This window comes from Gambusia affinis, linkage group LG21 (genome assembly GCF_019740435.1).
Source record: "Gambusia affinis linkage group LG21, SWU_Gaff_1.0, whole genome shotgun sequence".
In the NCBI taxonomy this organism is placed as follows: Eukaryota; Metazoa; Chordata; class Actinopteri; order Cyprinodontiformes; family Poeciliidae; genus Gambusia; species Gambusia affinis.
The window spans coordinates 21,246,157-21,266,550 of NC_057888.1; the positions used below are offsets into that span (position 1 = coordinate 21,246,157).

The 20,394-nt window shown below is 38.4% G+C and overlaps 2 protein-coding genes across 2 annotated transcripts in view; both read left to right on the forward strand.

The window, feature by feature from the left end:
- si:dkey-225n22.4 (collagen alpha-1(XXI) chain) overlaps positions 1 to 11,759 on the forward strand; it is a 51,750-nt gene extending 39,991 nt beyond the window's left edge. Inside the window, exons 27-32 of the mRNA XM_044103884.1 lie at positions 866 to 898; positions 1,459 to 1,605; positions 2,563 to 2,617; positions 6,400 to 6,594; positions 8,350 to 8,427; positions 9,647 to 11,759. Coding sequence (XP_043959819.1) covers positions 866 to 898; positions 1,459 to 1,605; positions 2,563 to 2,617; positions 6,400 to 6,594; positions 8,350 to 8,427; positions 9,647 to 9,834 — 696 coding nt within the window. The 3' untranslated portion in view covers positions 9,835 to 11,759. The remainder of the gene's footprint in view (positions 1 to 865; positions 899 to 1,458; positions 1,606 to 2,562; positions 2,618 to 6,399; positions 6,595 to 8,349; positions 8,428 to 9,646) is intronic.
- A 1,525-nt stretch (positions 11,760 to 13,284) lies between these two features.
- On the forward strand, positions 13,285 to 18,611 carry LOC122824257 (C-C chemokine receptor type 1-like). Its single transcript, XM_044104635.1, has 3 exons — positions 13,285 to 13,648; positions 13,798 to 13,980; positions 15,791 to 18,611. The coding sequence occupies exons 2-3, from the start codon at positions 13,811 to 13,813 to the stop codon at positions 16,692 to 16,694; spliced, it is 1,074 nt and encodes a 357-aa protein (XP_043960570.1). The 5' UTR covers positions 13,285 to 13,648; positions 13,798 to 13,810; the 3' UTR covers positions 16,695 to 18,611.
- The last annotated feature ends 1,783 nt before the right edge of the window (positions 18,612 to 20,394 follow it).

Below are 20,394 nucleotides of genomic sequence, written 5' to 3' on the forward strand. Positions count from 1 at the left end.
CATGGAAAACCTCCAGCAGATAATTGTGATGGTTACCATTATAAGTCACATTTTCTGCTGAAATTACCAAACAGTCATCACAGTTTGGGGTGTGAATTTATCATATCGTATGGTTATTGTGAAAAGCTTCTTATTATGGGAAGAATTTGGATCCATCATTGTAATAAATTGAAATTAATGATATCAGAAACTACAAAAACTGGTTGGCGTATCAGTATTGTTATTTTTATTGTTTTCTTTGCTGTATGATTCAGTAAAGCCATATTTTTGGATCAGTAAGTATGATCCAAAAATATGGCTGACCTGTGATGTTTTTCAAGAGCAGCATTTGTTTGTGGGGTACAGCCATACTATTAACAAAAAAAGGTGGCAAGTAATAAATTATCACCACTTGTTTCCTCAATACCACAAAATATTGTGACGAGATTTTAAGTCCACATCACCCACTCCTAGCTGCAGCCATATTTCTTTCTTTTGCATCTACTAAATTAGACTGTGGTGTAAAAACATTTGCATTGCACCACATATATCATGGTTCACCTACTTTAGCTGGATATCTTTTTAATGGGGTTTGTGCAGACAGCAACAACAGGAAGTGATCATTGACCTCTAGGCTCATCCAATAAGAGAGGAGAGCTGAGAGGCTTGCTAATTTAGGTGCTGCTAAAAACAGTTAGCTTTAATGTCTGTTATCTGTGTGCCTATCTTCATTTATAGTGGAATAGCTAATACCTAAAATATACAAATACTTGAGGCTCTCTCTAAGAACACACATAATTCCTTATTTTAATTGTTCCTGTCTTTCTCTCTCTTCTCTTCTACTTCCCTCACCCTTCCTCCTTTCCAATTTTCTGTCTCCTGCCAGGGTGATGTGGGACCCAAAGGATGGAAAGGAGAGGTTTGTAAAGTTAGGCTTCCAGTATGTCTTATTTTGGAGCCCAATAAGTAGCTCCATCAAGTGTCTGGGAGAAGACTTAGAGCTAATTCCTCATTCCTGAGGGAAATTTCCCACCACTTTGTGAAACATTTACATCTAAAAAGCACTTAATGTCAAGTACCTACTGCACTGTGTGTAAACTCACAATTTATGAAAATGCAGCTTCCCACAATGGCAGAGTAGGAAATAGATTACTAAGTGCTAAATTATGTAGCAAGCTTTGTAATGAAAAACCAGTAATGGACTGAAAAGCATGATATCCTTCATGCAGAACTCCTCCAGCTGGTTCTATGTAAATGTTACTTCTTTTAACATCTTTCTGTTTTTGGCAAATAAGTTGCAAAGTGGCATAGATTTATATTTATATTTCTATGAACTGTAGGGGTGTAAATACTTTTGTAAGGCATTGTACTAGTTTGCACAATAATAGGACAATAATAACAAAGAAAAAATAAAAAAATTGGGTTTGCTCTCAGTTCCAACTTTTATACTATTGTGACACTTTGTGCGTTTTCCTTCAGAGGGGATTGAAAGGTGAAAGTGGGCCAAGAGGGCCAGAAGGGAAGAAGGGTGATACAGGCCATTTGGGTATTGTTGGTCCCCGTGGATTTCCTGGCCAAGACGGACTTCCTGGTCAGCCCGGCCAACCTGGATATCCTGGAAAACCTGTAAGTAAAAACCCTTCAGACTTCGATGCTCAGCTGGATACAACAAGCTTAACGGTACCGGCACTTCTCTAATGGCTGAACAACCTGATTGATGTTTGAAGGACCCTACATACTTAGTTGCACTTCACTCCGCAGAGGTATTCAAGGCAGACATCTACTGGACTTGTCCCCATCAAAGTCAGTTTTAATGGCCGCATACAAAAACTCAAACTGTTTTGTATGCTATTCCATTACAAATGTTTGCAAAACTTTTACAGTATTCAACGAGTGTTGGAAAAAAAACAAAATTTTGCAATTGCAGTGTTCCCATTAAATACGAAACGGCATTAAAATCACATTAAAAGAACATTCCACGCCATCATCCTCCAACTACTTCCTGTCATCGTATTTTCCTTAGTTTGTGCCAGTGGTAACATCTGGTTGTTCATCATGTGACTCATGTGGTACGGAAAAAGTGTTTCCATTGCAGTTTTGTGTGATAAACCAATTTGAAAACTATTAAAAAAAAATAAACACCTCATTCTAGCCCCAAAACTTTTAATAGAAAACAAGAGTTTTTTTTCAAAATTCACTGTTCCCATTGAGCAAATTTATTTTTGAAACGTCAATGGAAACACAACTTTCTGAGTTGGTAAGGTTGAGAATCTGTGGAAAAAGTCACAAGTACGACTGGCACAACAACTGAAAGTATTTTGAGATTTAAGTAAAACCGTAATACTGGAAATGAGACTGAGGTCTAATGACGAGGTGAAGATGTTTTTGTGTCGCGCAAAGATCATGTCATGTTACTTTTCAGACACTTTGACCACCTGCTATTGTTACCCTTCTCACATAGAACTGGAAAACCACAAGAACCGTGTAGAGTAGAGCAGAGTCAAGTAGGCGATCCATGTGCAGGCATATTTGGAGACAAGATGTGTGTATTCCTGTTTCCAGCATCATTCTCTTGTGTTTCAGGGCAAATCTCCTTCAGATGAACATCTTCTTAAGATGTGTGCGGATGTTTTGCGCAGTACGTATGGTTTTAATCCTCTTTCCCGCCAAACTAAAAACACAAACGAGTGTTTAAGCTTAAAATATCACTTTAAAAAACAAATACTGAAAAGTGCAGCTTCAGCCCCCCCAAATGAAACAATTAGAAAAATGTTTTAACATTCAAGAAAGTCCATTAAAGGTTTCCACACAGTGCTTGCAGACGTATTCAGGTAACTTTTTCAGGTTTTGTCGCAACACAATCTGTTTAATTTAGTGGTGGAACTCCAACTGAAAGGGAACTACTATTTGCCTGAGAGAAAATCTCACAGAGATTAATAAAGTTTTTATCTACAGTGGGGCAAAAAAGTATTTAGTCAGCCACCAATAGTGCAAGTTCTCCCACTTAAAAAGATGAGAGAGGCTTGTAATTTTCATCATAGATTTGCCTCAACTATGAGAGATAAAATGAGAAAAGAAATCCAGAAAATCACATTGTCTGATTTTTAAAGAATTTATTTGCAAATTATGGTGGAAAATAAGTATTTGGTCAGTTACAAACAAGCAAGATTTCTGGCTCTCACAGACCTGTAACTTCTTCTGTAAGAGGCTCCTCTATCCTCCACTCATTACCTGTATTAATGGCACCTGTTTGAACCTGTCATCAATATAAAAGACACCTGTCCACAACCTCTAACAGTCACACTCTAACTCCACCATGGCCAAAACTAGAGAGCTGTCAAAGGACACCCGAAACAAAATTATAGACCTGCACCAGGCTGGGAAGTCTGAATCTGCAATAGGTAAACAGATTGGTGTGAAGAAATCAACTGTGGGATCAATTATTAGAAAATGGAACACAAACAAGACCACTGATAATCTCCCTCGATTTGGGGCTCCACGCAAGATCTCACCCCATGGGGTCAAAATGATCACAAGAACGGTGAGCAAAAATCCCAGAACCACACGGGGGGACCTGGTGAATGACCTGCAGAGAGCTGGGACCAAAGTAACAAAGGGTACCATCTGTAACACACTACACCACCAGGGACTCAAATCCTGCAGTGCCAGACGTGTCCCCCTGCTTAAGCCAGTACATGTCAAGACCCGTCTCAAGTTTGTTAGAGAGCATTTGGTTGATCCAGAAGATGACTGGGAGAATAATATATGGTCAGATGAAACCAAAATAGAACTTTTTGGTAAAAACTCTACTCGTCGTGTTTGGATGCAACTCAGCATTCTCTCTCCTCCAAAGAACACCACCTACTGTGAAGCATGGGGGTGGAAACATCATGCTTGGGGGCTGTTTTTCTGCTAAGGGACCAGGACGACTGATCCGTGTGAAGGAAAGAATAAATGGGGCCATGTATCATCAAATTTTGAGTGAAAACCTCCTTCCATCAGCAAGTGCATTGAAGATGAAATGTGCCTGGGTCTTTCAGCATGACAATGATCCCAAACACACTGCCCAGGTAACAAAGGACTGGCTTCGTAAGAAGCATTTCAAGGTCCTGGAATGGTCTAGCCAGTCTCCAGATCTCAACCCCATAGAAAATCTTTGGAGGGAGTTGAAAGTCCGTGTTGCCCAGCAACAGCCCCAGAACATCACTGCTCTAGAGGAGATCTGCATGGAGGAATGGGTCAAAATACCAGCAACAGTGTGTGAAAACCTTGTGAAGACTTACAGAAAATGTTTGATCTCTGTCATTGCCAACAAAGGGTATATAACAAAGTATTGAGATGAACTTTTGTTATTGACCAAATACTTATTTTCCACCATATTTAGCAAATAAATTCTTTAAAAATCAGACAATGTGATTTTCTGGATTTTTTTTCTCATTTTGTCTCTCATAGTTGAGGTATATCTATGATGAAAATTACAGGCCTCTCATCTTTTTAAGTGGGAGAACTTGCACAATTGGTGGCTGACTAAATACTTTTTTGCCCCACTGTATATATCTGTCTGTCTGTCAGTCTATCTATCTATCTATCTATCTATCTATCTATCTATCTATCTATCTATCTATCTATCTATCTATCTATCTATCTATCTATCTATCTATCTATCTATCTATCTATCTATCTATCTATCTATCTATCTATCTATCTATCTATCTATCTATCTGTCTGTCTGTCTGTCTGTCTGTCTGTCTGTCTGTCTGTCTGTCTGTCTGTCTGTCTGTCTGTCTGTCTGTCTGTCTGTCTGTCTGTCTGTCTGTCTGTCTGTCTGTCTGTCTGTCTGTCTGTCTGTCTGTCTGTCTGTCGGAAATACATTTTAGTTTCTAAATGTACTTTAGAAGTTAATCACCAGTTTCCTCCTATCCTAATGCAATGCAGCACATTAGCTGATAAATTATGCTGGTAATTGTAGCATTGGGAAATGAGTCATCATTCTCATTCAGAGAATAGAGCACAACTCTCTGCTCTCTTAGGGCCCAGACTGGTGGGCAAACTTTCGGCATTCTTTTCTTCCAGCCACAGAGTACATTGGAACATAGATGGAAGAAAATACAGAGTACAGGAAAACCTGTGACAATTTGCAAAATCCTTGAGGTCGGGATGAAGGTTCATACAGGGCAATAACCCAAAACATACAGCCAGAGTTATAATGGACCAATGAAAGCATGTTCAGTTCAGTTCAAAAATACTTTATTTATCCCAAAGAGAAAATCAAATATTGTTGAAACTCATATCATCAAAGTATCTTCAAACAGTGGTGGACTGTGATGCTGTAGGGAAGACAGATCTCTGGTAGCAGTCAGTGTTGCAGTAAATCTGATGAAGCCTCTGACTGAAGATGATATTCCACTGCAACATGTTCTGGATGACATCATCTGATGTTGGGAAGCCCTGCTAGTCCAGCTCATTTGCTTTTGACGCTCCTCTTCAAATCCCTTTCTGGTTGTACGGTTAGAGATGCTGGACAAGGGGGCGTAATCCTCAGCCGTTACGGTTGATGGGAGAGACAGTTTGAACTTCTTCCTTCTCTTTCTGCTCTTCGGTTCTACTCTCCCTCCATGAAACCTCCTTTTCAACTCCTATTGGGTTGTAGCTCAGATATTAATTTATTTTAAACTGATTAATACTTGAGGGTAAAAAGCTCATGGAGCCCAAATGACTCTTAAGACTGAGGGAGGGTTGAAGGATGTTCGATGTCGAGAAAGACTAAAAAACATTAAATCCTGACTAATTAAATCCAGCATTTTCCATGAGTTCTCGTTCATGCTCATGAATAAGAAGGTCCAGTCAAAGACCAAACCTTAATCTGACTGAACATTTATGACCAAAACATGAAAATTGCTGTTCAGAAACGCCCTCCATCTGATCCGACTGATTTTAAGCTGTTTTGAACAGAACAGGCAAAAACTTAGGTGTGTAGAGGTGTAAAGTGAATTTTGTCAATTTAAGGTACATTTCTTGAACTACTTCGTTTGAATCAAGAGATGTCACCTCGAAAGACGGACAGATGTACCTGAAACAAAAGGGGTTTCTGTAAAATATTGGCTAAGAGATGGCTGAATGCGTAAGCAACAGGTCTATAATATAAAGTCTATGGTTGTGATGTGACAAGATGCAGTAAAACATATAGAAGGCACCATATGTACAACAAGACCTTTATACAAAGATAGCCAACATCAAAATGGCTGCTAGACAAACAGGTGTAAGACAAACAACAACAACCTTTCCTTAAACTAGGTCATACGGTGTAGCAATGGGTTTAATGATTTCAGTGGCTGTTGGTTTTCAGAATTAACAACAAAACTTTTTCTTATTAGGTCATTAGATCAAACACTTATATTTATATTGTGACTGTACCTGCAGACCAGCTCCCAGCGCTCCTCCAGAGCCTCGCCCTTCAAGCAACGTGCGAGAGCTGCAACACCGTGAAGGGACCCCCAGGTGAGCCTGGAGCACCAGGTCCCAAAGGGTCCATGGGAGCTGCAGGCTACCCTGGAAGAAGTGGTGCTCCAGGTTACCCAGGACCTCCTGGAATGCAGGGTCCAGCAGGCATCAAAGGTTTGACATGACGCATTTTAAATTTGGAGGAAAACCAGCCAACACTTAAGAACAGATTTATCTCAATTGGCATTGCTTATTTCATGGAGGTGAAAAACAATGTGAACAAACAGCATTGGTTTCTGGTTGAAGGGCCCCTTTAAACACTCACAGACACCAAGCAAATTATTTTAAGTTATGTTATCTGTCAATAATGCAAAATCTGATTTAAACACTGTATAAATTTTTTTTTTTTTTTTTTACATTTTTTTTCCACTCATTTTCTTCTGAGGCCTCCCTTGTGCTACCTGGTGGCCCCCCTGGGGACTGGAGCCCCACCTAAATAAGGGGTGATTCTTCAGCCGTTAGTTGATTTAATCTATTATAGTAGAATATATTTTGAATAATAGCCTTAATTGTATTGATATAAAGTTAATGCATTTATCAGTTCTACTCTGTGGATAGCAGATTTCCAGAAAGGTAAATATCTGACCTTCTGTAAATAACTCTTCTGCTATCTTTGACAAAACAGAGGTTGTTTCTCAAAATAATGGCCAATCAAACCAGAACAAAAGCAGATCTATATACATCTTAAAGTATATTGCAGATTATGTTGAAAGTTTCCATCACCATCACTGGGAAAAATGCAGTTTAAAATCTTAATTATACATCCTTCACTGCACTTTATTACTTTAGTATCCTGAAGCAACTCCTCCCACTCAGCCGCTGGGAGGAGTTGGTAAGCGACCAACCATTTGTATAGATATGCATTCACTTGGAAAAAAATGTGAATCTTAAGAGGGAATGTACTGATAAGAGTTATGCTTTGAATGCATATAAGATATTATCAAGAAATTAGTTGTGACAACTGAACTTGTTGGCAGGTTAGAACTTGGGCAGGTTGCCTGTTTGACACGTGAAACTACAGAACTACACGTATATTCTCATGAACACATCGAATCCCGACCCTAGACTGGTATAACTCAGCTAATTCCCTTCAAGGTGCGAGGGCCTGACGTCAACCATGGTTTCCTGAAACTGACCAGATTATGATCTGTGGAATTCTTGGTCTTGATCTGGGAAGAAAACCACAGCTTCCAGGATGCTGGCAATATGTCGATGATTTGCCTCCTTATGGAAGTTATTTTCAGGCTCAAAATGCACGGTGAAGCTTTTTACTTGATCAAACAACTGCGGCCCAGGTGTCTATGCCATGACCCTGAAAAGATCAACCTTGATATGTTTGATGCTTAATTTTAATCCAGTGAGGAGGAGGAGTAGGGGGGCATTTTAGAGGTTCTTCGAATTTGAACAAGTCTGTGGTTAAGCTATGGTCCATTACCAGTGAGATCCGGTGCAATCAAATGAATGCTGAAGAAAAAAAAAAGATGAAACGTATTTGAGAGAATAATCATCAATAAATTGCTGCAAATGACTTTGTGTGCACACTAATGAATGCATCTATCCCACTTGCTTTATTCAAAAGCATTATCCATTTGGCTGGCGCGGGGCCAAAGTGGCCCTGCCCAAGAAATGTAGCTTTAACGGGTGGACAGGATGTAAAGTAAATTTTAAACAACCAAGATGAAAATGGAAACATCCTAAACAAATCCTGAGTGAGAAAATTTATTTTGTTATTTTTGTTATTATCGTCACTAAAATGGGCAAATAGAAAGCCCAGAGGGCTGAGGGCTGGGAACGTTTTTGTACTGTTAGTGAAGCATAAGATGAAAGTGTTTTTCTTTTCTTTTTTAAAGAAAATGTTTATGTTCACAGGGGACATTGGAGAGAGAGGGGCCAAAGGCAGCAAAGGAGAAGGTTACAAAGGACCTCCAGGACCTCCTGGACAGCCAGGTATGCTGTCATCCTAACCAAAGTCATTTTTCTGAGATTTTAGAAATATGCTCGAGAACATTTGTAGTTTAGACATAGAGGTTACCGTGTCCGCTGCTGGTTTAATGAATGTAAACGTTCAGGACATGATTACAAAAGTAACATATGTTTCTCTGGCAGCTGTGTTGCATTATTAAGTTGTGCATTAAAGTACATTGAAGTTCACAAATCAAACCATTCCAAACCATTCTAACGTTTACTATTACTTGACCTACGATTTAATTACAAATGATGAATTAATAACAAAGAAAGAGAATATAGAAGTCAACAGCAAAACAAAGATTCTACTCTACAACTACAGATTTAGCCCTTCTGCAGTTTTAGTGCAACGCTCGGGAGGAACCAGGCAGATGTCACGGTCACACAGCGGGAAAGCTGGGGCATTGTCCCATCAGACCGTCAGTTCCCAAAACTCAAGCCAGTAGCCTAAGAAATCTATGATAAAAATTACTCTTTATTTTTTTTTGAAGACCCTTCTTAACACTTTGAGTGACATTTTCAACAAGGTATTTCAGTAGATGTAATACTGCAAAGTGGTTATTTTAGACAGCTATTTTTCTAAAAAGACATTATTCAATTGAGTAAAGTTGACCATCAACATTTGACAATACTTAAAATTTAAATTAACAAAACAAAATTAGGGCTGCACAGTGGCGCAGTTGGTAGAGCTGTTGCCTTGCAGCAAGAAGGTCCTGGGTTCGATTCCCAGCCGGGGTCTTTCTGCATGGAGTTTGCATGTTCTCCCTGTGCATGCGTGGGTTCTCTCCGGGTTCTCCGGCTTCCTCCCACAGTCCAAAAACATGACTGTCAGGTTGATTGGTCTCTCTAAATTCTCCCTAGGTGTGAGTGTGTGTGCATGGTCGTTTGTCTTGTATGTCTTTGTGTTGCTCAACAGACTGGCGACCTGTCCAGGGTGAACCCCGCCTCTCGCCCGGAACGCAGCTGGAGATAGGCACCAGCAACCCTCCCGACCCCATTAGGGAAGAAGGGTGTAAGAAAATGGATGGATGGATGGAAAACAAAATTATTTATTCCTTCTTAGCAAAGTGTTCAGTTTATCTTGTCTTATGAAAAACCATACGATCTAGCTTCTTTTCAATTCTAAAAGAGTATCAGGCTGAGTACTTCCTGAAAGTCTTACCGCTAAGTTTTTTTTAATTATCTCTTCTTATTACTGTAGGGATGCAAGGTCCTCGAGGCTTTGACGGTATTGGCTATCCAGGAAGTCAGGGAATTCAAGGAAAACCTGGACTACAAGGAGATCCTGGTAAACAGGGCATCCCAGGTCTTCCAGGAGTTTGCGATGTGTCCATGTGTTATCGGACCTACAACCACAGGCAACATTACAATAAAGGGCCGGATGTCTGAAAAACTGGTTTTAGCTCTGCATCCAGATGTTTGAAGGAAGTCATTCACTGTATCACTGCTGACTCCCTCAAAAGAGACCATGTGGGAATTATTGCACTGGAGGCAGTCGGAAGCTCAGTACGTCGGAAAGGCGGTCAAAGACCAGATGTTCACCATGAAGCGCGGCCAATAGTCCAGAAGCCAAGCCTCTTCCAAATACCGTCCCGGATGATTCCAAATTCCTGAACTGAAAAGTAGGGGGCGTTTTTAATCCATCGATGGAAAGACTGATATTTTGGTCCATAAAAAGATCTACCTCTGCTTTTCTCTGACGATTATTTTGTCAAAATCCTCAACAGAAACATTTTGAGTCTCTCCAGATTTTGCCATTCCACGACTGCAGAAATTTACTCACACTCAACAGATTCCCACATTTTTATGCCACATTCCCACACTAATGCATAACTGTGCGTTTATTAGAACTTTTCGAGATGCTAACTCCCCCCTGCAGGTGGCAGTACATCCTACTTCTACTGCACTGCCTCCTCAGCCTTACTTGATGCCAAGTTATAATCCGTGATCAATATGGGCAGTAGCAGAAATCAAGTTATTTAAATTCTTTAAAGATTAAAGAAGTTTTTGTTCAATTTGCCTGCTTATTTGATGTTTATTTTTTTTATTTCTAATATTTTTCTGTTATAGATATGAATTATGGAAGAGGCTCAATGAGGAAAGGGTTTTGCAAAATTCCTTACAAATATTTCTTGAGGATCCCCATACAATGAGTGATTTTGAATAAAAAATAATTAAATAAAAAAATCACAAAAACAGTCGTGAAATCCTGGAGGGACTATTACCTGCTTTGTGTTTTGTTGTTTCTCTTAATATCTGATTCAGATTCATTTGGAAATGTTGTCATGGAAACCATCCAGCATTTATGTCATGGCATTTTATCTGTATTTTCACTTTCATTGCAGCAGTCACACCCTGGTGTATTAGGGGCTTGATGTTGATAACCTGAATGGAATATGCTGTTATTTTTGATGAGGCAAAACATTATGACCACCGGCCCAATAGAATCCTGTCTCCCCTTTTGGTGCCAACCCAGCCCTGACTTGTCTTGGTAAGGACTCCACCAGAACCCTGCAGATGTGCTGTGGTATCTGGTGGCACTGTGTCTGTGGTTTGGCCGAGTGGGAGGTGGACTCTGTAGGAATTAGACTTGTTTTTCCAATTCATTCTTCACATATTGGACTGGGTAGAGATCTGAGGGTTTTGGAGGCCAAGTCAACACTATCAAAACGTTCCTGAATAATATAGGCTTTGTGTCAGGGTGCTTTCTAGGTATATGTACTTCTATAAGCAACAACAACAAAAAAAAAAAAAAAATCTACTTTTGTGTATTCTGACATTTTCTGTCTGTAATTTGAACTATAGCAGCTCATCTGATGGACATATCACCCATTCGCTGCTCTTCTTTTGCTTTCGATAGATACTGACTGCTTTTGAAGATGCTATATCAAACTTACTCAATCCTATCTTCTCTGTCATTCACTTGCGAACAGATGCTATAATAAAGAGACAGTGCTATTCTTTTCATGTATCCATGGTTACAGAGTTGTGCCTGATTATTGTGTTAATCGGAACGCATTTCATTTGAAAAATCTAGACCACAAGTCTAGGCTAACTCTCAGCTAATGTTATTAAAAATTTTATAAATAGTCATGTGTAACTTTGCGGCAACAATCTAAGTGGGCTTTAATTGCCTTTGTATCATCCATTCATAGTTAAAAGTATTATGTGGTTAGAAGTATTTATGTTCAGTTTTATCCTTGTCCATAATTATTATTCAATCTACTAATGCTGCATTTTACACTGTTGACCATAATGGAGGATTTTTGTTTCTGATGCATGTATCTGTGTAAATAAACAAGCAGAGGACCAAACCATGTGGTGTTAGTGTTGATGTGACCAGCGAGTAAGATGGTGGCAAGCAAGATAAAGGGGAACGTGTATGACTATAGAAGATTTACTTGGAGGAGTGCAGTTGAAGCTTTCAAGGCCAAGAACATCATACCAACCAGCATGCCAACCAAGGTGTAGCAACTGAGTAAAAGTATTCATACTTATGGTCAAATCTTATTAGGCTTCAAGGAAAAGTTGCTTAGTCAAAGGTTTGCTCAATTTGAAGTACTGAAGTGCTTATTTCTGAAAATACTCAAGTATTCAAAAGAAAGAAAATATTTTCTAATAGTGCATTATTGTGTTGTTTTCTGAGTGCTTTTACAGAACCATGTAACTTGATGTAACCATGTGACGATGTGTTGACATGTAAAATCACTCTGCTACAAAACCTCTACAACACCTGTAAAAAACTTCAGCATAAAACTGAAATGTGAACATGTTATTTATTTCAATCCCCCACTGCCCCACACCCCAAAAATAAAAAAAAAATAAAAAAGTAACAACAAAAACAGTTCTCCCCACAAACAGCAACACCGGTCTCAGTCAGGCTGTGTCCAAATGTGGAACCTGATTGAGATTCATCCACACAGACTCCATGCAGCCAAAGGTGCATCTACAAAATACTACAATCATTTTATGGCAAATATTTTTATTTCTTGGTCATTTTTCAGTTTGACATTTAAGGTTTTTTTGTGTACTCGTCAGAGAAGCTCAATTTTGTTGATCCTAACTGACTTGTGAAAACAATAAAAAGGGTAAAACATCCTGAATGCGTTTTGATAGGTATTTTCTAAACCTATATAAAAAGAGAACCACAGACAACGTTTATGAGTTTTCAACCAAGCTTCTGCAGAAGGAGAAGACACATCAAACCACTTCTCCAAGGTGTTTACCATGCGTTCTGACTCCCTGTAGCAGAGCCTGTCTTTTTATTAAGCAGGAGGAAAGAAAGGAATCGGGAGTGAAATGTGGGAGAGTGATAAATAAAAAGAAGGGGGCTATTCTGAAACAAGGAAGAACTTCATTCTACACACTCGCAGTTTAATGAGTATACCAAGATAAGAAGCAGCTGCAGCTTCAAGGTTTAGGGAAAAAGCAAGTTTTGTCTTTCACACGGTTTAACAATTTTTTCCTCTCTGGGGTGTGAATACTAAACCTTTAAATGAAAAGCAAACTGGTAACTACATATATAAGAATGATAACAAAATATAATTATTCTAACATGTTTCATAGGCACTCTCACCTAAAAGTGCAAATACAAATGTTCTGCTATCATAAAATGCAAATGCATTTCTCTATATGATGTGTCCACATTCCTGTCAAGCTTACAAGCATTCTTTGAAATAAATGAAATGATTCCCACTGTTCAGGCAATGTCACATGTTCGTCAGTGCGATTCTGTCTGGCATGGTGTCAATAATAAACACGTCAAGGAAAACCACAAATTGATATGGTCAGACTCATCTCTGCAAGCTTTTCCGCTGCTGAGCGGAAAGGCTCCTTCCTGAGGATATCTTGGTAATCTTTATCTGGTTGGAGGATAGATAAAATGCTCTAACACAACTCCTGTCAGTAGAATATCTTGAGCATTTCCTTTCGTAGAATTATCAAACTGCTCACAAACCATAGTGATATGATGTAACTCTAGCTGCAGCTGCAACTTAAGAGTTTGTTATATAAGATGTTGTGTTTGAAACTGTGTGTACAGCTTGTGACAGGCTCCAGTTATCATATACTGAAATCAGGCAGAGACATGCACACAGGGGCTTTGTTGAAACCTCCTTTCTTTTCATGATACAAATTGCTCAGTATAAGACGGACTTTCACAATCACAGCCTGAAGCTTCTTGGTCGGATCAGTGGCGAGAAAGGTAATTTCTGCTTTTAAATATTGCCCTTTGTTCTTAAATACATACATTTCTTGCTCTATTTTCTATTTACATACTGTAACATGGTTTTTAAAATGATGATTTCCAAGTCTTAACACATGGCATGAAACTGTGTATTCTGCTTTTAACAGATTCTGCACAAAGATGACACCAACAAACTCCAGCTTTGATTTCTGGAATTTTGCAGAAGAGCCGATTGAACTGTGTAGAAGGGATGATGATAACAAACTGGGAGCAAATCTGTCTTACATTTACTACTTCATGTTTGTCTTCAGTGTTTTCACCAACCTGCTGGTTGTGGTTATCATCTACCGGTGAGTAAACCACCAAATTGTTTAAAAAAGATCTAGTTAAAAATTTTTTTGTGTGTGTTTATACCACCCCCACCCACACACACACACACACACACACATCACCATATATATCTATATATATAAATTTTAAGCCCTTACAGACTCATTGTAGATGAATGTGCTAGCTCAACGTCTTGCATGAATCCCTTGCTGTTCAAATTATTTTCTGCTTAGATTTCATGTACAGAATCCATCCATCCTTTGGCTATACCCAGTTTTCAATGGAAGGTCATGGGGTGGGTGGGTGTTTGGTGGGGTTGGGTTGAATGGAGGGGAGAAGTTCCTATCTTCAGCGATTATAGGGCAAGAGGTGGGCATGTACGTGTGCGGATTTTTCAATTAGAAGTGCAAAGTTCTTAGAGGGTGGATACGTCAACACTCTATGTCCAAGAGCAGCATGGAACTAGTGATGCCACTAGTTGACAATCATATTGATACAATCTCTTATTTTTTCCTCATTTTTATTTATTTGTCATTATTCTATAGAAACAAGCTTTTACATCAACTTCAGAGTTTTTCTTTGTTTTATCAAAAAAAGTCAACTTGTTCGTGATTGATTAATAAAAGCAGCAAGAAGGGCAACCTGTCCAAGGGGGTGAATACATTTTTATAAAAACCAAACAATACAACAAAGCAGCACAAACCAGAGGGCAGGATTATAAATGTTTGGTTGGCCTTTATAAATGCCAACAAAATCCAGTGAAATGTCTCAGTTCTTCCCTTATAAGGATTCTCTTGAAAATCTTTTGTTTTATTTACGCAAATGCAAATAACACAACTCAGCAAATAAAAAGCCTTTTTTTTAAATCTCACATCCGGTTATGAAGACCACAAGTTGAAAAAAGAGCTGATTTTCAAAAAAGAGCTGATTTTTACATTATTAACTCAAAGCTCGTATTGTGAAATCCTCAAACAATTTCACAAACTCAACTGTGGGTAAAATAAGTGGTGAGCGCTGTGTTGTTTTCACCATTTAAACATTTCCAAAGGAGGAGACTGACACAAAGTTCACAGCAGACGATGGGAACAACCCCAGCGTTCCACGACAAATTAATATTCAACACAAATTATGGATAAAACATTGGAATAACAGGAAAATTTCCTCAAGGAGTCCCATTCCTCAGGTGTGACTTTGTTTTGCAACTGGAGATGTGTTGGCACACACACACACACACACACGCACACACACACACAAAAACAAGTTTTCATCAAGAGAAAAATAAAAATCTATGAACTTCCCCATAGCTAATAATCAGAGGCATTGCGACAGAAAGGATGTCGCAAGATATCTGCCATGTCCATGCGCAACCCCATGGTGGGCAGCAATGAAAGGACAAAAACAGAGCATGCTGCCCTGTTCTGAGAATACCTTAGCAATTATCCGTTTTATTTGATTCTAACATATAGAAGCTCATTTGTCTTTAAGAAAATTTTTGTCAGACATTTAAACCATTCAAATATAATCAAGGTTGTTGTTTTTCCCAACATTTGGACATGTAGACAATCAAGTTTAGGGGTTGTACTTGAACCCCTAAGGTGGAGTGGGGGGTGGGGGGGTGGGGGGATTGGGGCAGAAAATCTTTGGAAACAATAGATAAACTTGGAATGGTGACCAAGCTGAAACGTTTTCTGCTTTTTAGCAACATTCCAAAAAATTGTGACTTAGGAAACTGAACCAGGAGTTTCACCTTTTGCTGACCTGCATGAAATCAAACCACAGATCTAACTATGCTTCCAAAATAACTTATTAGCTTTGCCATCTTCCCTCCAGGTTCGAGAGGCTGGCCACTGTGATCAACATCTTGCTGGTCAACCTGGTGGCGTCCTCCCTGATCTTAATGAGCAGCCTTCCCTTCGTGGGTGTCTACATGCAGAAATCTGATTGGATTTTTGGCTCAGCTATGTGCAAGATCGTCTTCAGCGTCTACTACCTGGGTTTTTACAGTTCTGTTTTCTTTTTAACTCTGCTGACTATTGATCGCTATGTTTATGTTGTGTTTTCACTGACCTCAACAAATGTTAGGAGTCAATGTTACGCAGTCATTTCCTGTGGAGTGGTGTGGGTGATCAGTGGTTTGGCTTGCATTAGGCCCATGATCCTCCATGGAACCTTTAGGCATTGGGGCAAAATGCACTGTGAGGAGTTGGCCTTTATTGATGGGATGAATGTAGAGAAGCTCAACACGGCTGGATTTTATATTCAGCTTTTTGTCTTCTTGATCCTTCCTCTGGTTGTTATCATATTTTGTTATACTAGGATTGTGATCACCATCAAAAAGTCCCAATCAGGTTCTAAATACCACGCAGTCAGGGTGATGCTCATGATCTTAGTGTTGTTCTTCATCTGCTGGATCCCTCTTAACATTGTAGAACTCCTGCATTATGAATATGAGTCTGGTTTGAGCTGTGAAGATAAAAAGAGACTCGGTTACGCTCTTCATGTCACCCGCAACATGGCGTACTTTTACTTCTGCATCAGTCCAATCTTTTATACGTTTATGGAAAGGAAATTCCAGGAGCACTTCAAACAGCTGCTGGTCAAATGTTTCCCAGGCCTAAAGAAGCACATTTTGGTCAACAAAGACAACAGAACAGCAATTCCCACAGCAGGAACTGAATACAGTGATGGGAAGCAAAGCGTGTCTTTCTTAAACACTCCTGAAAACGCTCTCTGAGTTTACTTTTGTTTCCACTGAGTCAAAGGAAGGAGTAAACGTGGGGGGAAGGCTTTCATGCTAAAAAACCACCCCGTGATCGGTACGTGCAAGAAAAGGTTTCATGGTAATGGCATTTCATTTTGACATAGTAACCGCCTCAATAAATTCTTTAAACAGAGCATAAGTTGTCAGACTGTTCAGACTGATAGCATCTTTACAGGAAAAAAACTGCAGCTTTTTTCCCCTCCCTCTACAAGACTGATAAAACACGGGTCAATTTCAGTTTCAAGTAAAAAGGGAAGAAAAAGGAGAACAACGAAATTGTTCAATTTGATATTCCTTTGAATTTCGTTATTTTCCCTTTTTTCTCATTTTGTATGATAAAAGAAGCATCCTTGTCCTGTGTTTCTTTTCAAATAAGGAAGCACTGAAAAATGAGAAATTCTCCAAAAGTTGAAGTTAAAAAAATTTAATAATCATCTAATCATTATGATGTAAATTTGTACAAAAGCTTTGCATTGTGTAGAAATTGCTTGTCCTGAAATTCAGATGGAATTGTTGCTATGCATATAAGATCAATACTGATATCATAGGATTAGTAGTATTAGTTTCACTTTTATATTTCAACTTTTGACGTTTTGATACAGCCAATGCGATGCCTTATGTATTATGACATAGGCGATGTTAGCTTGTTTTGAACAGATGTGTCATTTTTAAATAAGATCTTGTGTCAGTTTCCTAAACTCCATTTTCTTGCAAATGTTTTAGATATGGACTCCAAAAACAGTCCGCTAACAGGTGAATTTTCCTCCCAAAAAATTGGAGTAACGTTCCACTGAAAAGTCCGGAGACATTTCCAGTCACTGTGGCCAAATTACCGTACTGTGGTTTTGGTCGAGTGATGAATCATTAGATCTGGTCTTAAAAATCCTGCTGAAAAGTGACAACATGCCATTTCAAATCCTGTGATTGTGTATGCTTTCTTCCAGAACCTATAAGAGGTCGATTTGGGCAGTAATGTGTTAATATGATTTGTTCAGGGTGCTGGGAAACAACAAAGATATTGATCGGAATACCAAACTTAGTATCAGATTCAGATATGTTGCAACTGCGTGAGAAGCAGATGTCAATGGGGGATTATTGCACAACGTCAGCTTGCCCTGTCAGCATTTTGTGACTTTGAAGGTATTTTGTAAATATGCTAACCAAAGCTGTACAAAAAAATAAAAAAAATAAAAAAATAAAAAAATAGATCATCTTTATTTTAATTTTTAAATAATGAACAACTTTTACAAATTAAAGACACACCAGCCTCTCCTCCCCCATTAAATCCTTACTACAGAATCAGACACAAAAAGAAATCAAGCAAAGCTGACTGAGTTTTCAGGCAGAGGAAACACAAATGAGCAAAAAACTTTGTCAGAGCTGACATGTTTGTGCTGTAAATCTGCTGCAGTTATAACTTATGTCTGTTTTTATATGCATATTATTCTTAGGTTTTTCTTTTCCTATGATATGAGGGCAATGTAAGTCTTACTTTAGAGTTACCAGGATTACTTTACTGCACAAAATGACATGCAGTCTTCTATGTAGAGCATTACTCAGCAGATAATATTACTGTATACCCTGATATTATTTAATCAAAGCTTACTAGTGTATTTGCGTACATAACAGTATATAACTGGATACCACCCTGCATGTATTTGCTTTTGTTTTATGCTGCTGGAATATTGGTTGCAGAGAATCTGGAGTTTGAAGTTAAAAATGTAATAACTTCAAACTCGTTATGTTTTAATTCTGTTTTTTTCTTTGACATCTAGAAGTAAGATTGATCCAGCACCATAAAAAGCCACATGATAATAATTTGTCATTATATTCCTTATGTTGTTCATATATTTTACTCATGCACAATAAATGTATTGCTTTAAAAAATAAGTCCTCTGTTTCATCTTACATGTTATTATTGAAATGAATCTTTCATATTGACTGACCAAATACTGGGCTTATGACAGAGTCAGGCTGCTCAGCCCTTTACAAAAATAACTTGTCCATCACTTTATTTTTTTTTTATAGACTAACAGGGGGGATATATTTAATTAACTGATTAATTTAAATTAAAATAATAATTCAAAGGAAAACTGTGTTCATATTTATTGCTGCTAAACTTGCTTCTTGTTGAAGATAATTTTTTCTCTCTCTCCACCCATGTAAGCTGCTTTTAGTTTAACATGCAAATCTTTGCACAGAAAACAAAACACTTCAGGATAATTTTCAAGTCTGATCATGACGAGTCTCACCACTTCTGTCAGATCCATGACTTCACAGACTGAGTTGCACACTTTGTCTTCTGAAACATTTCTCTACACCAGAGGTCGCGTTAGACTTTTTCATTGACGGAGTCAAAAAAATTCCACCATAATTTACGTTTACGTTTAAATGAAAAAAAATTAATTTTCAATTCAATTTAATTATTACTCAAGAAGCTGAACTGAGAATCCACCTGGTGTCAACCAGGAGCCCATCATCTGAATACGGACTGTGAAGAGGAAAAATAAAGAACTGAAAGGCCTAATTACCACACAGCAGCTGCGCTTCCATTACAAAAATTTATGAAACTTTGTTGGTATTCCACTAATGTAAAAATAAAAAATAAAAAATCTATTTTACAATTGCAGTGTTTCCATTGAATAAGACATTAGTAACACAATTAAAATCAAACATGAATAAGCTTGTTCATCCAATAAATCATCATAAATTATGCGGCACCATCATCCTCTAACTGCTTCCTGTCGTCATCTTCTTCATGGTTTCCTCCAGTGGCAACATTCCGTTGTTGATCATCTTGTTATTTGAAAAGTGTTTCCATTGCAGATTTGTGGAATAAACCAATTTTGTTACAAATGAAAAAGCGTCTCATCCTAGTGCAAAAGCTTTTCATTGAAAAGCAATTTTTTATTATTTTTTTTTAAATTGCAGCGTCTCCATTAAGCAAATTTATTTTGATTTCACTTTGAACCATTTTAAGGTCAATGGAAATGACCTTAAAATGACCTTGACAGCCAGTCTGAGTCAACCAGGAATCCACTGTTCCTTCAAACTGCTCTTGATTGTTGCCTACTTAGGAACAGCTGGAAGGCAAGGGAGGAAACAATCACACGCGCACACGCCAACATGCACCGTGCCCCTGAGGACGTAACGGCTGCAGCGTAATCACAGAGGAGAGACCGTCAAATCTTTCTACTCTACATGTTGTGTCGCTGATTCCCTTGACATCGTAGTAAATCAGGAGAAGCAGCTTCTTTGTCAGATAACAACACCTTTTGAAAACAACAAGTCTTAACATAGCATTTAATAAGCACACCTTTAATCTCCACCTCTTTCTACTGATGATCCTTGAATCAGAACTAAGATTCTTTTCATAAACATCGCTGCAGCATTTTCAAAGAACACAATATCTGACAATCAACATCTCTGAGTGAACTTAAGCTGCAGCTCCTGCCCCGTACGGTGGAGCTAAAGAGTTTTTTAGTGACTCATGTAGAAAGCACACATCTCTTGAGAAAACACTGTTACTGTAATTGAGTGGGTGAGTCACCTTTCCATTGAATTATTTTAATCTTTTAACAACAGACATGTCATCTTAGCTATAAAATACTATTATTGCCATATCAATTGCTTTCCATTTCAGAGTCCCCCCTGTGTCTCATAAGCATGACAG